We start from the raw sequence: 22,219 nt of genomic DNA, 5'->3' as shown, positions 1-22,219 counted from the left end.
TATGGGGGGAGACGGGCGGCTGGTGGAAGCAGGGTTGGGAGCAGCGGGGCTGTCCCGCAGAGATCATGGAGGGCAGGAGGCGGAACCAGGGCTAGATGGGGCAGGGGGGCTGGCCAGGGGAGATCAGGAGGAGGAGGACAGGAGAACCAGCTGCCGGAAGCAGGGCTGGACGGGGGCAGCGGGGCTCATCAGGGGAGTCGTCGGGGGAGCGGGACTGACCAGGGGAGATTGGTGGGGTGCGGGGGGAACCAGCCACCAGAAGCAGGGCTGGATGGGGGCAGCAGGGCTGGACTGGGGAGATCGGGAGGAGAAGTGGGGCGGGTAGGGGGAGCGGGACTGACCTGGGCACATGCAGACCCTGCTGACCTTGGCAGACGAGTGAGTCTGGCCAGAGATTCCATTTTGCCCCACCCCCACATACTCTCCCTTAAGTAGTTGAGAACTGTCTGGCAGGTAGACACACTCAGGCAGCGTGAGCACATCTACCAGCCAGGCAGTTCGCAGCTAAGGACGGATACACCGAATTATAATAAAACTTACCTAATTAGAAAATACCAGACATTTCATATATCTGGTAATTTCTCAATTTGTTTCCTGGACAAAACCCTCAAATAACGGACTGTCAGGTACAAAACCGGACACTTGGCAACCCTACCCTTCCTTGCACCCTCCCTCCTAGCCAGGAACCCTATCCCCAATCTGCTCCTGCTCCCACCTCCTGGAGTGCTCATGAGGCGCCGGGTCCCCCAAGTCCTGGCCCAGGCTGGGCAAAGGATGCAGCCGGGTGAAACTCTGAAAATGTATTCATTTTTTATTCTTTTTTTTATATGCGTTTATATTTTTGGGCTGCAAATAAAGGTACTGAAAAATAACCTGGTTCCTACTAAAGTAAAAAGTTTGGGAACCCCTGATCTAGCCAGCTTTCTAGCCATCTTACAGTCCATTTATCCAATACATATTCCTTTAACTTGCTGGCAAGAATATTGTAGGTGACTGTATCAAAAGCTTTGCTAACACTGGCACTGGGGGCTTTGGGAGGACCAGAAACAACCTATCTCAATATTCATCATTTGCTTCATGAGTATGCAAATATGCAAATGAATGTTATTCATCCTCCAAAAGCTTGTGAATGGATTTACTGGTCCCTGTGTCAAAAAGTTTGGGAAGCCCTGGTCTAGACCATGGTTTCCCAAACTGAGAGGCATGAAGAACTTCCAGGAGGGCGTGAGGCAACCCGGCCACACCCCCCCACACACCTCCCTGTCAATCCCATCCCAAGTTCTGCTGCTATTTTTTGGGGAGGGGGGCATGAGAGTTTCTCAAAAATCAAAAAGGGGACTGAGGCGGAAAAGTTGGGGACCCGCTGGTCTAGACCTCTGCCCTGAAGCGATCCCCAGAGGGGCTGAACGCAGGGCACCTCGCCTTGCCCCGGGGTTCCCCGTCACCGCACGAGGCGGGGCAAGGTGGAATCCGCAGGCGTCAGGTAACTGTCACCCATTGGAGGCCTCCGTCCGCCGGCCCCGCACCCCGCACAGCGGCAGCGCCCGGAGACAGGGCGGCAGCTGCGCTCCCCTCCGCCAGCCCCGGCCTGCCCACAGCCCGGCGGAGCAGCGCCCTCCCCACCGGCCTGGAGCGCTTTTTGCTGCGGATTGTCACCCGTCTCTTCCCGTCCGCAGCTGCGGCGCCCGCCCTGGACCTCCGCGAGTGCTCGGCCCAGCGCCTGCCGTGCCGGATACTACCCCGCCCGGCGGAGCGGTAAGCAGGACGCGCCGCTGCCCAAGCCGGGCAGCCCGGCACAGCCACCGCAGCCCCGCGGGCGGGCCCTGCCGCCAGTGGGGACGCGGGGGCGTGACGGGGTGCGGCGCAGGGGACGTTTGTCTCCGTTCGCCGCCACAGTCGGGTCCCCTCCCCCCCGGGGGGCTGCGCGCGAGGAAGGAAGAGCCCCGCTCTCCCGGCGCTGTCCGCGTCAGCAGGCTTGGCGGGCGCCGTGTGGTTCGTGCTTCTGGCAAACGGCAATGGAAACGTGTCTGTGTGGGGGGGGGGGTGCCGGACTCGTGGGGCTTGTCTTCACCGGTGCCCCTGTGTGGACGGGAGAGCGTCCCCCGTGGGCCTGGCTATGTTGTGCGGTGGAGAGAAACGCTCGTGTGATGGCCCAGTGCTGGGGGAGATTTCAGCATTACTAGTAGGGTGGCCAGGAATCCGGTTCGCGACAGGAGCACCCCCTAACAGGCTGATAAGAGTCTAGTCAGTGGTGAGACATGGTCAGTCTCCTCACCTGCCCTGGGCCTGTGCACTACTCCGACCCAATCACTGGTTCCACAGCTCCGATTAGCAAGGAACCTCAATCAATGGTTGCTACAGGAGCCTGGTCAGCGTCCTACAGATGTTACGTTTAGATTAATCAATTAATCCAATAGTGGATGGAATTTGCACTGACTATTGGAGTAGTTGATAAGGGTGCCTCTGCCTTTGAAATGTAGCAAGAGCCCTGCTGGCTCTTGCTACATTTCAAAGACAAGAGGTGCCACTAGAGCAGGGGGCCAGCAGGAGGACTCAAGTTGCCCCCCACTGGCCCTGTGCTCCCTGCTTTTGAAATGTACAAAAGCCTCAGGGTGCTCTTGTACATTTCAAAAGCAAAGCACAGAGAGAGTATGGGGCCAATGGGGGACTGCTTGAGTCCTCAGCTCACCCTATGCTCCCCATGGTGCTTCTGCTTTTGAAATATAGGAGGGGGCAGGGAAGGAGGAAGGCTGCTGGCTCTTAATCTTAGGGGCTTGAGGCAAAAATGACAATGTGAGGGAAGAGTGCTGCCATTTCTGCATAGTGTGAGCCTGCTGACTCCCAGCCTACCATGTTGCTAACATCTCCCAGCCTGCCCCTGTTTAATCAGTTAACTGGATAAACTTAACATTTAATGGATTCACTAATTAAACAGGTTTTTACATCTCTAGTTGGCACACCTTAATTAAATTTAGCCCTGGCATGAATTGGTGCAAGTCTATGGAAGTAATATCTGCTTGCAGTAGGGCTAAGTTTCCAATTCTGTCTTTTTCTTTGTAGTATTATCTTTCCTAGCCTCTAACTCCATCATTTGGTGTAGTCTTTCACATATATGCGTGTAATTCCTGTTGATAGATATTTGCAATATTAGAACAGTACTTAAGCACTTCGACTAGAAGTGTAAAAGCAAACTGAAGAGTATTAGGTGCCCATCTTGCTCTGCGTTTCAGTGGAAGTTGGATACATAACTTCTATTTGTTCCTTTGAAAATATCTTCTTTAAAGACCGGAGTGATAAGCATCTTAACAATACTGGAAAGGAACACCATGTCCTTTCTCCCTTCTTGCTTCCTTGCTCATCTGGTCTTCTGCCAATCTGAAGACAGTTCTTTGGCCCTTCTTCCCCTCTTCCTTCTTTCCTCCTCCTACTTTCTTGATGTTGCCACTTCAGGACTCTGTGGAGTTGACTTTGAGCCTTTTTAAGTTGCACTATATCATAGATGAGCAGACACTGGCACAAGCCAGCAGCTAGTTTTCCATGCATATGCCAGCAGCTGGCAGCACCTTCCAACCTAGCCAGCAGCTAGTTTGTACCACATTGGGAACATGCACTCTAAGCCAGCAGCTAACACCAGTTCACTGGCTAGCAAACACCACCTCTCCTTAGAACCCCAGCCCAAGACTCTCAGTCTGTAGCAACCACCATTTTTTCATTATTTCTGGTAATTGCTGCTGCAGCACACTCAAGTTCCAGAACCTGAAAACCACCCTTAATTGCTTGCTGTTATCCAATTCCCACATTTTTTTGTGGACACAAAAGCTTGTGTGATATGGTGGGTCAGAAGATGATTGAGGAGGTCAAAATTGAGAATTGCTTGCTCTATAATATTCCTTGTTTTATATCATCTCTTACCTTACCTCCTTTCCAAATTAGTCCTATGATGAAATCCTATCTCTATTGAAGTCAGTTGGAGTTTGGCTATTGACTTCAGTACAATCAGGATTTCATCCATAGTCATTGTAAGCCCCTACATTTTTCTGGAATACTTTTTACTGGATTTTTCTTGATCTTTTCTAATTATGTCTCTTTTGAGATGAAATGAGCAAAACTAAATACAATATTTTAAATTAGTATTTTATATGTGTATAACACAGGATTTTAAAAAAATATCCATACTTCTATAGCCAGTGTTTGCTAGAAGGGAAAGGGAGGGTTCAGTTTCTTCCCCATCCTAGAACCAACTGATGGTTGTTCACACTCCCCTAACTTTCTGGATGCTGCTCAGTGTACATGCATGTGTCTTGTCTCCCATCCTTCACCTGATTTGGGTGTTCCTCAACTATGAATAGTTCCAGTGCCGTTCCATGTTGCTGCTCATTGCTATTTTCCCTTAAAGGGTCAAAAAACCCGATATGATTCTTATCTTGGTTTTTTTTCCCCTGCTGACAAGATTCTAAACAGCATCTGTGAAAGTGATATGATTTTATTTTGTCACTGCTTGGCAACAGTTGCAGAGGTGCTGGGACATTCTGCAAACTTAGGAAGATGTTATTGCAGTGAGTCACATTTGGAAAGTTACCTTTGAAAACATACAATATACAATGTTTCAGGTGTCTAGTTGAGTGTTTCCATTGTTGGGTACTCAACATAAATCACTTTCTGAGTTGAGCGCCTAACCTTCTGAAAGTTAGGTCCATTCCAAACTTGAAGGTGCCCTGCCCAAACACTTGTACACTTTTGAAAATCTTGGTGAAGGGCTGTACATTTAATTTTCACTGTCAGTGAATTTCTCTGTTCTACCTATGTTACAGCATTATATTTTCAAAGATATCTTCACTGAAATGTTCACTATACTTATGTCTTGTTTCTGAGAAATTTAACTAATTCAGAATGGTGTGTAGTATTTGTTAAAATAATGCTTTCCAATTAGAATTATTTTGCCCTTTCTATGTTGAATTTTATCTTCCATTGTCTTGTCCAGTAACCTTGTCTTCTCTGGGCCTTCTGAAGTCCTTATGGTCATTCCAAGTCTTGACTAATCAAAAGAATGTTATTAGCAAATGTCTCCTCACTATTCACTCACTTTCTAGATTTTTAGTTACTTATATTGAACAATAATAGTGATAACACTTGATTCTTGGGTACCTCACTACTAACCTCTTGGCATATAAGAATGCCTTGAAGTTTAGGTTCCACTCATATTCTGGTCTTGATTAGCCTTTAAGTTCACAGTGCTCTTCAGCTAAAGGTTTCTGAACATGTGTGAGACAATGATTTAAATGTGAATTTATCTGTCCTATTATTCATTTTAGTCAGCTGTTGTAGTACATCACTGTTTCAGTCAACTATTGTAGTACTGCTGTGGAAGTATGTGACAAAGAAACAGTCCCCCAAACACTATTTTAGTAAAAACTCACCACAAAAGAGCAAAGTAATCTATTGTTGAGTGTATCTATTTTTCCTCAAAGCATCTACTTTAGTAAGAATTTGTATTCTGCTTCTGCAACATAAAAACCCAATACAGTTGCTCCAACTCTAGCTCTAAAGAAACAAAGTTTATTATGGGAGATTATATGCAGGCATTTACTTTAAAAAACATTTTGTTACATAAATCTTTATTTGTAACAAATTGGGCAATAGGTTGACTGTTTCCGCCAAAGTGAGAACTGAAGCAAAGCACAGAATAGACCTTCAGGAATTTTCTCATTTAAAAACAACTGCTATGGCAGAAAATACTGCAAATTGCTGTAATTTGTTCCTCCAAATTATTTATTTTCCTTTTTTTAAAACTATGTTTTTACATAGCTTATTGTCAGCCCAAAAAGTAGAAAGAAAATAATTACTACAAATACATAAGTTTAATTTAAAAATTTTTTGCATATGGACATGGTGGGGTAGATGAGAGAAAATCTGTTTTGAAAGTACTCATTTTGTGAAACAACAAAAAACCAGTGTTCATGTATTTAATGAAATAAATGATTGAGCACCTTCCAGATGTTGTTATAACATGGATTCTTTTAATGGTATGAGAAAGTAAATGAAACAATGTAATACATAAATAAACAGGCCTTGTTTGAACACAGATAAATGTCAAGAACTAGAGCATTTGGAAGCTTCTGAAATACAAATGTGAGCTTTTTAAAGCTGTTCCCCGCTCTGGCACTCCAAGTGCAGAGGTGGGGGCCCACAAGAGACCTTAAAGCAGATGCCTATATAGGCAAAGTATTTTTAAAAGCTCCCAATGGTCACAGATTCCCTGGTCTTGGGAGGTAGCTGCTCCCACCTGGTGAAACAAAAAAACAAAACAAAAACCCTTTGTTCCTGAACTGTGGAAGAAAGCCCTTGAACTTCTCCCAGATGGGTACCCCTGAGCTCCTTTACCACAAGAGAGCTTGGAAAAAAAGATAAAACAAACTGCAATCTCTGATAGCTTACCTCTCAGTCTTAGATCTCCTATTGCCATCCAGGACACAAGAATCAAATCATCGCCTTAAACAAAGGTGATTTTATTAAACAAAACAAAAAGATACACTTAATAAATCCTACTTGGTGGCTTTAAAGCAACTGTGAAAAGAACAATTTAAAAACACAGAGAAATTCCATCCATGGGATATAGCTTAAAGTACAGTGTATGGTAGGGGAAGGCACATGGACTTAACACAGAGAAATTTAACCAAACAACAAAATTTTTAAAAAAATAACCTGATCGCATCTAAATGGACATTCAAGGTCCAGTCCATTTCCATGCCCAGTATTCTTTACATGGTAGTCCTGCCTGGTCCAATTAATCTTTTCCCCTCCAACTCCTGGCTTAAAACTTACACAAAGAAAAACAGCAGGCAGGTATATCTTTCAATTCAAATCTCAATACTTTCGCCCATTGGCTCTCCTGATTCCCTGCCAACATCCCCTATCTACCTGAGTTTAACCCTTCAGTTAATGCTGGGATGTTCAGAAAAGGCCAATGCTCCTCCTATCCATCACAGAGCTAGTCAAAGAAACTCAAAACTGTATACAAAGAAACAGTCCTTGTAGTCCATATAGATTGGTTGACCTCTTAAGATCAGCACTGGTGTATTGCTGGATTAAATATATGATTATTATTGTATATTATAAATGGACAAGAAAGACCTGCCATCAGTCAAATTGATCAAAACTTGTTCTTAATGTTTATAAATGCATAATTTGTAATTCAATTTTCACAATATATATAAGGTATGATCAAAATTATATCTGCAGTAGTAGTCCCCGAATGATGTTATTCATAATATTTCAAAACTGGAGTTTGAACTGAATACTTTTTTGAGAGAGACCTTTAACATTTTTATACCCTTTGACTGCTGGTTTCAAATATGTCATATACTGAAGGGCTATTAAAATAACTGTTGACAGTAAATGTGTAAGAAAAACTCAAGATACAGGAATGTCTTGTGTGGTTCAAAGCATTTGTATTTTTCATATTCTTGTCACGTGCAAGATAAAGTCTCGAATGTGAATGTTTTGTTTTTGCATAAATGCACCTACCATGATCTTTCATTCAACCAATTTCGATCTGAAGCTCCTAGTCATTACTAATACTATTATATTTATTTGTCTAGAAATAAAAGAATAATGGAGTTTTAACATAAATTCACACTTTACCTGTGTATTGAAAGCTGCAGAAAAATAAGAGAGGCACTGCAGCAACCTGTCTTATTTCAATATGTGAACAAAAAGTCTGGTTTTAATAGATTTATAATCAGAGTTACCATTTTAGTAAACAGAAAATTGTTACAATTAAAGCTTTAGTAAGATAGTAGAATCCTAGTTTATTGTAGAGGAAAAAGCAAAATGAAGTTCAAGTTCTTTTTGCTGAAAAATGTATTCAGTTTTTGACATTTCATCATTCTTCCTTTAATCACATGATCTTTCTTCAGAAACTAAGCGGATTGGTGACATGTCACCTAAGCTATTGCTTGTTAGAAAGAAATGCAAAGAAAAGCAATGAACTGTACAAACAATTTCTTAGATACCTTTCAGTTTTCATTAATAATACAAAGTTAGTCAAAATAAGTGTGAAATTATTGACTCAATTGCACTTTGATATTGCAGGCACACACAGAATCCTTTTTTGGTCTTTTGCCATTCATTTTAAATGCTGTTTTTAATTTGAATGTGTTCTTTCAGGCTGTGTCTACACTGCACCCCTTTTTAGGAAAATGGATGCAGATTAGACCAGTCGGAATTGCAAATCCACGGGGGATTTAAATATCCCCCGCGGCATTTGCATTTACAAGGCTGCCGCTTTTTTCTGGCTTGGGGATAAGCCGGAGAAAAGCGCCAGTCTAGACGCGATTCTCCGGAAAATAAGCCCTTTTCAGGAGGATTTCTTATTCCTTCCTTTCAAGTAGGAATAAGAAATCCTCCGGAAAAGGGCTTATTTTCCGGAGAATCGCGTCTAGACTGGCGCTTTTCTCCGGCTTATCCCCAAGCCGGAAAAAAGCGGCAGCCATGTAAATGCAAATGCCGCGGGGGATATTTAAATCCCCCGTGGATTTGCAATTCCGACTGGTCTAATCTGCATCCCTTTTCCGGAAAAGGGGTGCAGTGTAGACACAGCCTCAGTGTTTGTGGTAGGGGTAGCCACCAGAACACCTTGATCCTGGGGACCCTTTAAATATAAATGTTAGGTTTAATTTTCAAAATAAATTGCTTAGGAGATCAGAAAAAACAGGGGACTGGAGCAGGAGGTAGATTTCTGGGGGGCATGGGAAGGGGGAGTTTTAAGAGGTCTCTGACAGAAAGACTTAACGTGAAATTTGCATAAGGAAGAGACTTCAGAGGTCAAAGACTTAGAGTAGACCAAAGAAAAGTATGGAATACAATGTTGAGCAAAGACAAAATGTCACTGTCATCTTCTTCTTTTTGGTGTCGTCTTAATTTAAGTCTCTGTCTTGCAAGTGGACTGACCCTTGGGCCAGAGTGATTTCCTTGTCTGTCGTGGTATGGGTCCCTTCACACAGAGTAATTTTCAGGATTAGAGTTTTAGATAGTAAGATCACTGAGGATGAGACCTTGTCCTTTTGGTATTCTAAAGAACCATGAAAATATGGGATGCTATATGACTAAATGGATGAAAAGTACTTTATAAAATCATAGTAATAGTAGTACCTGTATTAGTATTTGTTGCTAATGTGAGGAGGGATTGCTCATGTGACTAAGATTTACAGGTTGAACTCCATCTGTAATTTGAACAGATTACAGGTGCCTAAACAAATTATACATTTTTTTTGTCTTTATAGCGCTAACAAATAAACAGTTGAAGGTCCAGAAGTTAAAATGAATACTCTAGATGCTGACATGCTTTGTTGCTGGAAGTGTAGAAAATATATAGCAAATTCTGATTGTCTCATAAAATATCATGGAAATCAACTATTTGAAGTAAGTATAGCTTCTTTATTTTTCCATTGCCATTGATAGTATCAATATATAATAAAATTCCAGGAATGCTACTCTGTGTCAATCTGCAACCAAAATGATTATACAGTTAGTGTGAAGTCATGAAAATACTGTGACAGGCATGTTTAAGGGCTCTTTCTGTTCAGAATTTCACCAGGTTGAATCATAACTGAGTTTTGTTATCTGTTCCCATCCAGATTTTAAGTTCTCAGCCATTTTGATTTAACACATTTCTCCTGTGTGATTACAGCAACAGTAAGGCATGTATCTATTGGGAATGTTAATGGCTTAACCGATGAGCAATCACTTATTAGTTAACAGTCCTGGTTAACCGCAGCAACATCTTCCCGTCCCACCCCCCATATGCTCTTTATATAAAACTGGGAGCAACAGGCTGGCTCAGTCACAGCCCATCAGTCTACTTTTAAATGAAGAGCATATGGGGGAGCCACTTGCCACCCCAAGCTGCTGCCTCAGATAAAGAGGCAGGAGCGCAGAGCAGCAGAAGAAAGCTGGTCCATGTGGGGAGCCAGTTTAAAAACTGGCTCCTACCTGCCACCCCACGCTGCTACCTCTGTCCAAGCCCCCTGTGGAAAGAAGCTGCTCTGGCATCCCATGGGCCCTCCACAGATAGGGGCTGCTGTCACCTCACGCTGCTGCCTCTGTCTCAGAGGCAGAAGTGCAGGACAGCAGGAGGGAGCTGGTCTGCACAGGGAGCTGGTTTTTACAGAAGCAGCAGTTTGGCATGGCAGGGGACTCCCTGGGAATGGTGCTGGGAGTGCATTGGCTGTTGGCCCTGCAACTGGAGGGGGGAGCATCAAGTAACCATTAACCACTAATAATTTTAGCAGTTACACAATTATTAAAATAACTGATTTCTAACATCCCTAGTGTCTATACAAGAGTCAAAGAATGTGCTGACTAATGTGGTAGTTTAATCACCATCCTTACTCCACAGCTAATTTGTATACATTAGTTTAATTGATTATAGGAGGGAGACTGCACAGATGGTAGTTTACTTGGCCCAACTGCCACCTACATAAATCAACACAAAGTAACACAACCCAGATACAACAACAGAGTCAGCACACACAGTATCCTCAAATACTCATAGCCCCTCACCACAGCACATGGCACTCATTAGCAACCTATGCAAATCAACACAATTATCTGTCAACCTAGGTTGGGAGGCTTGCTCCTTCAAGCAGCGTAGACATACCCTCTGTGTCTCTGGGCCCCAATCCCTGCCCTTTTCCTCCATATTTCACTCCTGGCTAGCTTAGGCAGCTCTTCATTCAGTTTTCTAACTTCTGAGAATCCTTGTCTTAGGCTCTGAACTTTATGGTTGCCAGGTGTTCAGTTTCGAACCAAACAGTCCAGTATTTGAGCTTTCTGTTTGGGAAATAAATTGAGAAAATATAAATGTCCAGTATTTTCTAAATAAGATGTAATGTCAATTGTGATGTAATGTCAAGTGTGTCCGGTATTTTTGTTGAAACCATCTGGCAACCCTACTGAACTCTCCCCGTATAATGAATGTGGAGTCTAGATACCAAACTTGAGATTGAATTGTATTGGGAAACAGGGAATCTAGGAGTTAGATTCTGCAATGCCTAAATCCCATCTGTGAATCTAGAACTTAATTATTGCCCTTATGTTCTGCAGCATGATGAAGGTTGACATCCCTTATACCAGGAATGAGGAACCTTTTTTGGGCTAGGGGCCTCTGACCCACACAAAAAACAGTCAGGAGCCATGTACAAGTGAGAAGCAAAAAAACGAAAACAAACCTTCATTGACAGCCCCAGGCTGAGAAGGAGAAAGACATTCCCCATATTCCCCTCACACACCAGAGCCTTCGGGGGCCCAGCCTTGTAGATTTTGTGTGCTCCAGCTGCACGGTGGAGTAGTGGGGGGCTGGAATGCCAATGTGGGCTCCTCAATGTAGGGAGGGACATGAGCCTCAGGAGCTGGAACCAGGCAAGACAAGGGCCACATCCAGTCCCTGGGCTTGAGGTTCCCTACCCCTGCTTTATACATTTGTATGCTAGCTTGTGTTAATGTAGATATTTTTATTATTCATGTAAAAGTCCAAATTTTGGGGAGAATCCCAATAAAAGTATTGCCTTAAAATCTTGTAGACGTGAGTTTTGAAGCTTCTATACTAATGTGTGTGTAGTTAGTGAAGTTAAACTATATATGCCAGATATTTCTACATGTTATATTGACCACTGCATTTTTAAAAAAATGGTGAAGAATAAGGGACGTTATAAAAATACCATAGCTCGCTAGAGCTGACCTCTTTTACAACAGAATGGCGTACACATTTAAAATACTATTTTTGATCCACATCTTAATTAAAAATAATAATAGAGAAAACACTTGGATGAGCACCTCCTGCTGCTTTGCAACAGCAGTTAATTATCAAGTTGTCTTTCCCAAGACATTCACCATCCTGCTATCATCTTTTATTATGTTGGATCAAAGAGCAAAGTAAACAGAATACACTATATTGATTTTCTTATATACCAGAAACACTCCAAAATGCTATGTTTGACAGTGAAGAAGGATATAATCAGTAGGGACTGAAATGAATTTTCATTCTTTTATGATTCTTTCATTCTTTTATAAATAATATAGTGTTAAGTATTGCTTTAGAGCCAGTCAGTGATCAGTGATTTTATATAGTTACAAACTCACAAATGAGTATTGGTTTCCATAACTACACAGTTTAAAACCCTAGCGTCTCATAGGCTATTGTTCTCAGAACTCATCATCCATATGTTCATAAAAATATGAGTCTCAATTTATTGATTTTTTTTTCAACGTTATTTTTAGGTCAATTGTTAGGCCCATGTCCTGGGACATATCTACAAAATGGAATCCAAACACTTTTGCAGCCATAGAATCAAATGTGAATGTTGAGAAGGGGAACTCTCTAAAGTCAGCTAAGTAACTCCAATGGCAGCTGCTCCATCATATCTCCTCTCCCACGATGGAGCAATAGATTCTCTGTCCACAGTTAACATATGGAAATCAAAGTAATGAGGAATGATTGTCAATGAATGACTTCCCTGTACATGAGGCTAGAAATCCTCAACAGATGACTGAAAGCTGGGAGTGGGGAGAAATGAGCAGGCCTCCTCACCCCTAGTGTGTCTGGCAGGCTTGGCAGTTTGTGAGTGAGCATGGAGCTATTGAATTTAGAAATTGTTCCCATGGGTGCTAGTGAAATAGTGGGAAAATTGAGAGCCTGCTTTTTCATTTATGCTAATGCCACTTTACACCCATCTGATCATATAAAGGGGCTCTATGTGAGTGAATAAAATGTACTCTTAAAGGCTGCTTGAAATTCAACCTGACCATGTTTTCACAATTGTCCAGGAGTGGGGGTGTTTGTCTATTAATTTTTTGTTTGGTAGTTTAGGGATTAGATTAATATGGATTCTTGGAAGGACTTTAATATAGAGCAGGAGTGGTGAACCTGCCCCCAGCTTGCCTGGGTCTGGCTCTTGAGGCTTGGGGCTTGCCCCCCCCCCCAACATTGGGGAGCCCGTACTGTAGGATTTTTAATAGCTTTTGAAGCGTGCTCAGTTATTGTTAGATATGTAGTATGTGAATCAACCTGTTCACTGAATCAACCTGTTCACTGTTTCATAAGAAATATAGCTAAGAATACATTATTTCCTCAGTAAATGCATGTAACTCTCATGGAGGTGAATGGGAGTTACGGTAGATAATTACACTAAGAATTTATTCTGTCCTTTACTTAATCATTGGGACTACACTTCAGTTTATGATAAAATAATATCTTCCAAGATCTCCCAGTTAAAAATCTCTTTCACATTACATTAACTATTGCGTCTCAGAATGTCACTTTTGTTATTTCTCATTTTCTAATGACATTTTTTATGTTGCCTTTGTATATTCTATGTATTTTAATTCTTTAGTTAAATTATTTTTAAATGATTTGGTGAGATGTGATCTGAAAAAGTGTTAAGAAATGCACTATATCTAAAATTTCTAGCCACTTGTGTATGTATGCATGTGTAAAATACAGTTTGGGCTACAAGACTTGACCATATTTTTAAGCTATTTAGGTATTTAGTGGGATTTCCAAAAGTACTTTAGCACCTACATTATTTGAATGGAAATGGGTTTGAAAATCTCACTAGGTGCTAGATCAGGCCTGGGCAAAATACGGACCGCAGACCACTGGATCCTGCCCGCGGATGCAGCGGGGAGCCCCAGGCAGGCTCCCCTGCTTGCCTCACACACTGCTCAGAAAAGCAGCTGCCAAGTTTATTTCAAAACTGTGATGTCAGAGGGTAAAGGAGGAAGGCTTCAGCGCTGCTCCCAACACAGTCCCATTGGCTGATTTCTGGCCAGAAACTGTCCAGTGGGAGCTACCTGTTTAAATAATATTCAACACACGAAGCACCACAGTTCCCTCCCCTCTGGCTCATTTATTTACACAAGCACATGGCCCTACAGCCTGTGCAGGTGTGGAGTAGGCAGGCAGGTAGGCTCACTGGCTGGCTGAGAAATGTTTTAAGCTCTGCATGCATTTAGCTCTGCAGGCAGTCAGGCTGGTTGGGCTGCTGGCTTGTAAGTCTCCTGGACAAAACCTGCCTGTGACACCCCACTCCCTCCCTTCTCCATCCCTCTCTCCCTCCACTCAACATACCCAAACCCTCCGCTCCCTTCCTGCACCCATACTCCCTCCCAGATCTGGCAACCCAGTCCTCTGCCCCAGATCACAATCCCTTCCTACCCTAGGTCACAAACCAAACACCCCAATCCTATCCCCTAGGTCATGACCCTCTCCTGCCCTAGGTCACATTCCAAAACCCTGCACCCCAGTCCCCTACCCTAGATCATAAGTGCCTCCTTCACCCAAACTTCCTCCCAGGCCCCACTCTCCCTCCTGCACACCAGTTCCTTACCCCAAGCTCCCTTCTGCAGCCAACCTCCATCCCAGACCCCGCACCTCCTCCAATAATATCATGGAAAAGTGTAGCCCTCGACCATTTTCCAAAATCTTGGCGTGGCTCCCCCATCAAAAATTATTGCCCATTCTTGTTCTAGATGCTTTTGAAAATCTCACTAGATGCTTATCTGCACCAATGTATCTGTACCTGTTACCAATGTAACCTTTAAAGATATGACCCTGAGACTTTAGTAGCAGCTCTTATTTGATGAGAACACCTTGTGGAAGTGGGCTCTCTATAGAGAGATGGAATGGGGGGAATGAATCCCAGTCCTCCTGCCCCTCCCTCCCTCCATATCAAAGGCAGCAGCGTATATGGCGGGGGGGACGGACAAACAGGAGCCAGTACGCAACAGGAGCCATCTTAAAAGCTAGCTACTTGCTTGAACCAGCTCCAAGGGAGCCATTTGCTGCCCTGCGTGTAAGTGGGTAACTGTTGAAAATTTCAGCAGTTACACGGTTACTTAATTATAGGAGGCTCTCGACTTGCGACCGCCCGAGTTCTGACCCCCCCGCACTTACAGCCATTTTTGTAAGTGCAGACGGGACCAAACCCTCCTGACTTATGTCTTTGAACCGCATTTATGACGGTGTACCGTGCCTGTTGTAAATGAGGGTTCAAGTTACGACGCCCCCCCAACTTGTGACACTTCCCCAGGACCAATTGTATTGTAAGTTGGGAGCCTCCTGGAAACACATTTTAACATCCCTAGTTGACACCATTTTACATTGGTTATGTAATCAGTTTACATGGATTTCACTTAAACCTCCCAGTCAACTGCTAAGCAATTTATTATTATGTTTTTATTTCATATTAAAATATTTACATTTAGCCTCTAATTAGTTTTGAAAACTTCTAATTTGGAGATGAGATACATGTCTGGCTAAAAAAGCTTATTGTTAGCTTAAATAAATGGAAAACAACTCTCCATTTTTCCTTTAGCTTTCATCAGTATATTTCTTGCTGTTCCATTAGCCTAAAAAGTACATATTTGTAAAAGTAGGTTTTATGCTTCCTTCCCTCCCCCCTTTTGGGGTCCTGTATATTACTTTATTTTATTTATTGTGTGTTACAAATTTTGTAAGCTGTCTCAAATATTTTAAATAGATAAGTGGGGTAAAAATATTCTAAATAAATAAAAAAGAGTCACTGTTTGCTAAAGATATTTTTAAATGTTTTCACTCTATAAATTGATTTGTAGGGGAAAAGGCAAGAGAGGGAGACAGCCTTTTTAATTTAATATTGTTTCTAGTAGAGGATTATATGCAATTTACTGTCCAAGGGTAGGAAACTGTATTTAGGATTTAGGGTTTTCTCATTTTTTTTAACTTGGAAATTCCTGCTACCTTTTTTTTATAAGTAAGGTAGAGTCCCCCGCCCCCTTATGCTTAGTATGATTTATGTTGTGAGTTTCAGTGATGCTTCATGTCTATCCCATGCTGCCATTTGATTTTCCTTTTTATTTAAAAAAAATCCCCAAATAAAATCCAGTCCACTGTGCTAAATGAGGAATTTCTCTTCCTCAGGGTGAAGGTGAACTTTTAAAATTGCATTATAATAATATTCTATGGCAAAATGTGAAAATTTCAGAAAGCTGAAATCCTTTACAACTCAGCAGTATTTGAGAATTAGTTTGAATCCTTCCAGATGACCCTGGTGGATAAAAATCAATGATTAAAAAAACTTTTACAAATTTTTAATCTGATTTTTAAAAATATTTAATCATCAATGAAATACTAATGTTCTCATTTAAAAATAACAGTTAAAGTTAACTTTTATCACAAACATGCAAAACCTACACTTAAAGTCTTATAAAAATGAATTAATGACTCTAGTCTGTCCAGCCTAAAAAACGAGCTCTTGTTCTTGAAAGTTCTCTGCTTTCAATTTCTGTTTCTCAGTAGACTAACGTGCAAAGACAGGCACAGGCTGGATAGGATTGTTTTTGTTCTATGCTTATAAGGTGGTGGACCTTGACCAAGCATGGTAGAGTTAGTTAAGACATTAAATAAAGACAGACACACAATTTATATGAAAAGATGTAGACAGCATAGGACGGAACAGTTGAGTAAACTAGAAAGAAAATGGAAGACATTATGCAGCACATACAGCTTCCTGTATTCCCTCACACATTTGCCATAGAAAAATGGTCATGGCTTCTGGGCGTAAAAGAGCCCATGTCTTGGAATATTTTGAATAAATTTGTTCCCTGAGTAAAAAAAAAGGGGGGGGAGCAGGAGGAGGAGGAAATGTGTCAAGTGTAAACAGTGCAAGAGGATGATGCAAGTCTTAGCTTGTAAGAATGAAACATCATAAGGAAAACTGCTTATTGGTGGGAAATGATGTGGATATGTCTGAAGAAATAATGTAGATCAACATTGGAATGCATCATTCTTCAAAACTGTCTATGCTTTCTAGTATAAATGTAATTTAATAAGTAAATTCCCAAGTTGTTTGCTATGTTGGATGTTGCTAGAAAAAAAAAAGTTTACCGTAGCTAATCCTTATGGCTTGTTTAATTAGTTAACTAGGCTTAGAAAATCAACCACGTATACAGTATATGAAAGCTGCAATAAAAAATCTAGAGTTACCAGTTGCCACTAAATGTCATTTTCTTATTTTATATTACATAATACATGCTTCTTTTTTTTTTAAACATCATGGTCACAGACCATAAGCATAATTCTATAGGTCTGTTCCCTATTTCACTTCAGCACAACTCAGCTTTCCCATCCTATAGTAGGGTATGTCTAGACTACATGGCTCGAGGATTCACGAGGCATACCGGAGCGGTCGACAAAGGCTTCCCTTATCGACCACGCCGCATCTAGACTGTCGTGCTGTGCCAGATCAGCTGATCGTCAGCACAGCACGGCAGCCATTTTTATTTTAATGAAGTGGGGATTATTTAAATCCCTACTTCTTTGTCTATGCCAAGTAAACTACTTTATATGGCTCCGTTGATGGAGCCATGTAGTCTAGACATACCTCTAGTTTTCAGTGAGGCTTACTCCAAAATTAAGTGCAGTCAATGCACAGTCAGTCTTAGATTTTTTTTGGTAACTTGGAATCAGATCTGTATATAAATGACACTGGGGGTGGGGAAGATGAGAACTATTTGTAGAAATTTTAAAGGCACCATACATTCAGTGTTTTGAGGACTTGTCTGTTATAGTTCATAAAATCTGAAAATTTAAAAAAAAAAGTTTAAGGACAACCATCGGCCGGCAACTCAGGAGACTGCTTCAGTTGCAAATGTGAAACATTTAAGATTTTGTTTAATAAAATATAAGTGCTGTTGTATTTGTGTATATAATTTATTTCTTACAATTACTAATGTACTGCTGCATCTGCAGCTTGTCATAATTAAAGAGTATTATGTGCTATTTCTTAAATTAATAAAGTTATCTAAAAAATAAAATAAAATATATACTCTGAGATGTAAAATGCTTTACCGAGCAGTAAATTAACATGTTTTAGTGATCAGTTTTGCACCATTGTTTGAAGCTGTATGTGCAAAAGTATCAACGGGAAACTTGATTTAAATGAGTGATTTTTTTTTTTTTGGTGATTTAAATAAGAGTTAAATTGCCTTGATTTAACTCAGTCTTCCCTGCAGACGACAGTCATGAAGATCAAATAAACACCCAGACAAACAGATAAAACATGATGGCATTAGCTGTCAAGAATAACTTTCTTATATTTTCTTTTTCATGTTTGAAACTGTTCTTTTAATGCAATTGTTTGAATTTGTTCTGTAATGCTATAGCAAAAGCATTCCATCAGCTCTCTCTAAAGTATAATTTTTGGAGTAATTTGAGGGATTATGAAAACTATTTAGTTCCTAATAATTTAATAATAAAGTATTAAAATAAATAAAATATGAATGCTTTCTATTGTTGCCATTGAGGAAAGAAAATTAAATGCTAACAAAGGAAAAAATATTTTTACAATTATTTACATTATGTGTGTTTTTTATTTTCTCTGTATAAAAATGTTACCAGAAAAGTTACTCTTCAGACTGCATTGTTGGTAAAATAACTTCTCTAAAAAGAAACCATTATTTGTATTGTTAAAAGTCAATAAAAACATGGGACATAGGACAGATAAGGGGGTCCCAGAATGTAGGGAGGTTGGGGGGGCTCCTTCAGTGGCTCAGTAGATAAAGGTACCTGCCTCCAGAGCCAGAGGTCAAGGGCTTAAGCCCCTCCTCCCCCACCTCCAACATGGGGCTACCCAAGATCAGCTTGGCAATGGATGCACCTGGCACCCTTGGGACATAGGACAGATAAGATTAAAAAAAATGTTTTAGTTGTAGATTTCTTTTATCCTTTAAAATCTTTTTGTAGGAAACAAAAACTTAAAACAACCAAAAGGCAAATGACTATTTAGTGTGTTCTGTTACTGGTGTTAAAAAGGAATATATATATATACATTGTAATTATTTAGCATTAATCCACTGGTGAACAAATACTGGCCAGTAGGCTGGATCTGGTTCACCAGAGTTAGCCCCTGTCAGGTCAGTGCTACAAGTGCAGGCAATTTCAGCTTCCGTTGGCTGTGTATCACTGTTCCTGGCCGGTGGGAGCTGTGGGAAGCACTGTCCTGGTCCACATTGCTTCCTACAGCTCCTGTTGTCAGGGAACAGCGATCCGCAGTCAACAGGAGCTTCAAGTGCCAGTGTCTGTGGATGCACAGGTAAATATAGCAGCGGCTGCCCACCCAGGGCTAACTGTGGTGAACTGCTGCCATATTATTGCCCACCCTTACATTAATCAATTAAACAATACAAATAATTTTTGAGAGTTACTGAAAATTCTCAAAAATTTGAAGGCAAATCATGATCATTCTCCACCTTATATATTTTCTTTTGTTCCAAGCTACATTCTCATCTCAGTTTGTGGAAAAGTACAGATGCCAAAATGGAGTTCAGCGTCATGTGTCTGGTCATGTGTCCTTGCCTGCTTTGTTGAGTTATAGCAGCCATTACTGATAGGCTGTCTGGATTGTTCCCAAGAGAGAACATACCTTTTCCATGATTCATTGTTTTTGCTAATGGGGCATTATTAGATTGTCTACTTTCTTCATAGCTGTACCTGAAAGGCTAGTTGTGGGTGTTTCCCACTTCACAACATCTTCCAGTAACTCATACATAGCAAAACTGCATGTACAATGTTAGCACATGCAATCCAACAGGATATTAATGTTTAGCAGATCAAGGTTTTGAATACCTCACAAAGTATGCTTTGTACAGAACATCTGATAATTATCTGATGGTGATGAATATGAGTATGTAATGTTGAGTTCGGGCACAGTGTGTTACACCCAGGGTGAGAGAAAGCATTCACTTCAAACTCATGGTGGAAGACATAATAGCAGCTGAATAATAAGTAAAGAAGGCTTGGAGAGGTGGAACTTTTGGAACAAACCTTAAGACCAGATACAGAGGTGATGAACGAGTTTTTAACATTTAGTTAAAAATCCTGACTTTTATGCAAACCTAGAGTAAATTGACTTTTTGCAGGGCTTGTCAATAGACACAATGAAGAAGACAGAACCTATCCTTTCCAGACATTAATGCAATAGCAAAGCAGCATTTGCAGTTTCTGGAGCTACTCTATTAATGGACAGAGGATCTATGTGTATGAATCCATTTGGCATGTCTGTGGTACCCACACTCTTCCTCTATCTCCAGCACAAGAGACCTATACCAGTCCAGATAAGCTTCATACCTTATACTTGCCTAAGATCCTATATCTAGTATCTTCAAAATGAAAGAATGGGTGGATCGGCGTAATTATTTAAAGTGCAGTTAGTAAACCTTTAACACTTTTAAGGCTCTACTGTTGTCTAGAAATATCCTTAGTTCCAAATACTTGTTCATCACATTTTTATTTCTTTTTTGTTCTTCATGTTGCTGCCATAGTAACATAGTAATACACTTTGGTAATACACTAGTCTATACTACAGTAACAAACATTAAAAAAATTAAAACTGCTTTTAAAATTTTAGCAGCAACCTATTCTTGAACACATTTTAAAAAAGAAAATGTAAGACAGATTTTGCCCTGGCAGAAACACTGTTTTAAAAATCAAGTTCCTGGTACGCATTGTTGTAGTTTAGACAAGAGCAAACATTCTACAGGATCAAAAAAGGCAAAACCAGCAATTTATGTGTTCTCTAATTAAACCAACATGGTGCGAAGAAATACGGGTTAGAGAATCTGTCTACTGTCTGGAGAACCAGAAGCATAATGCTATGTAATACAGTTACCTGATTACATGGTTAGTGGGTTTACCAGGATCTATGGTTTTATCAATTTGTCAGTAAATAAGGTAATTCAGGAAGTGCTATATTTAAAAAAAAAAATTCTCTCCCTTTCCTAATGCTTTTCTTTGTGCTTTATTCTAATAGCACTATACTAAGAAAATGATATATACATGAATGTTTATTAGTAAAATAATGTATCTTTATTTAACAGAAATCACATTATTCAGCTGTTTCTCAGTATACTTGCAACGTATGGCACATGAACTTGGAAGCTCTTCCAGACTGGGTGAAATGTGCAATAGAAAAGGTGAGTCCTAGATTTATAAACATGGCATTTGATATTTTATTTGGAAAATAAATAGGGGTAGCAGGCATTAGTCAGGGCAGCATTTATGATGTAGCAGATGGATATACTTCTGTTATCTTGTATAAGCGAGATTGTTTCTTGAGTCCATAATGTGCATTAAGGTGCCATTGACATATAGTATTTATTATATTATTTATTGCATATATACTAAGATATAGAAAAAAGATCTATATATGAATTTATACTAAGATATAGAAAAAAGATCTATATATGCCTGATCTATATATGAATTTTTATTTATCTTGGGCCAGATCATCCACAATTACAAGATAGAGCAGCTCCATTTACTTAAACAGAGCTACTCCAGTTTAAATCTAGCCTTTTTGTTTTTGTTGGCATTGATTACGGTAGCTAACAGTTCTAATGCTGCTGGTAAGGAAGGAATGATATTCATCCACAGAACTAGACTGAAGAGAAAGAGAGATCATTTGTGAAACTTGAGCATGGGGTTTTAGTAGAGATTTAGATTTTTTTTTAATTGTATCCTGATGACTGTTTTTGGAAGTGAATAACAAATAGTTCCATTGCTGGTAATCTGAAGCCTTTTACAAATCCAGTGAAAAGATAGACTCTGGCTCTTCTGAGTCTTTAACAGTTTATAAAAGGTCTTGAAATAATCTCTGACAACTTTCATCAAGATATTACTTCTTCCAGGATCTTCTCTTTGAGTTAATACTTTTCGGGTAGTAGCTAATATTGTAGAATTTATTTAACTGACAATAATAAGCAGTGATATTGGGCTATGATTTTCTTTTTCTGATTTTATCTCATTTTGGGACTCCATCAATATTGACAGCTTCCTTCATTTGGGGAAAAAATTATTGTATTTTAGCATTTTGTCAGAAACAGCTAATAGTGTTTGATATTACACACGTAAAACTATATTAAAATATTAATGGCACAGAGTTAAATACTCAGAAGTTAGGAAATGCCAGAATTAAGGTTGCCTGTGTAGTCTTAATTTGACCTCCTTTGTTACAATAAAGTCCTTAATTATATGATCACACAGTATTTTTTTACACATGACCCTGCCTTATTCAGAGCACAGGATGAACTAGTTCTGAGCATGAATCTGAATTATGTACTGAAGCAAACTATTGACTGTAGGACACCTGCTTCGTTTGTTGCAAAAGTCAGAATGTAGTGAATGAGG

The 22,219-nt window shown here is 40.5% G+C and overlaps 1 protein-coding gene across 2 annotated transcripts in view; it reads left to right on the top strand.

Annotated features, from left to right (window-relative positions):
- Positions 1 to 1,255: 1,255 nt before the first annotated feature.
- Positions 1,256 to 22,219, top strand: part of RNF180 (ring finger protein 180) — a 144,212-nt gene continuing 123,248 nt past the window's right edge. For both annotated transcript variants that reach the window (XM_075932404.2, XM_075932402.2), the window contains exons 1-3: positions 1,256 to 1,755; positions 9,282 to 9,420; positions 20,911 to 21,006. In XM_075932404.2, the coding sequence (XP_075788519.2) occupies positions 9,319 to 9,420; positions 20,911 to 21,006 (198 nt within the window). In that variant the 5' untranslated portion in view covers positions 1,256 to 1,755; positions 9,282 to 9,318. The remainder of the gene's footprint in view (positions 1,756 to 9,281; positions 9,421 to 20,910; positions 21,007 to 22,219) is intronic.

Source organism: Pelodiscus sinensis, chromosome 6 (genome assembly GCF_052426305.1).
Source record: "Pelodiscus sinensis isolate ZL-2025 chromosome 6, ASM5242630v1, whole genome shotgun sequence".
Taxonomy (NCBI): domain Eukaryota; kingdom Metazoa; phylum Chordata; order Testudines; family Trionychidae; genus Pelodiscus; species Pelodiscus sinensis.
Note: the sequence above shows the minus strand (reverse complement) of the source record. Positions and strands in the feature narration are given on the sequence as shown.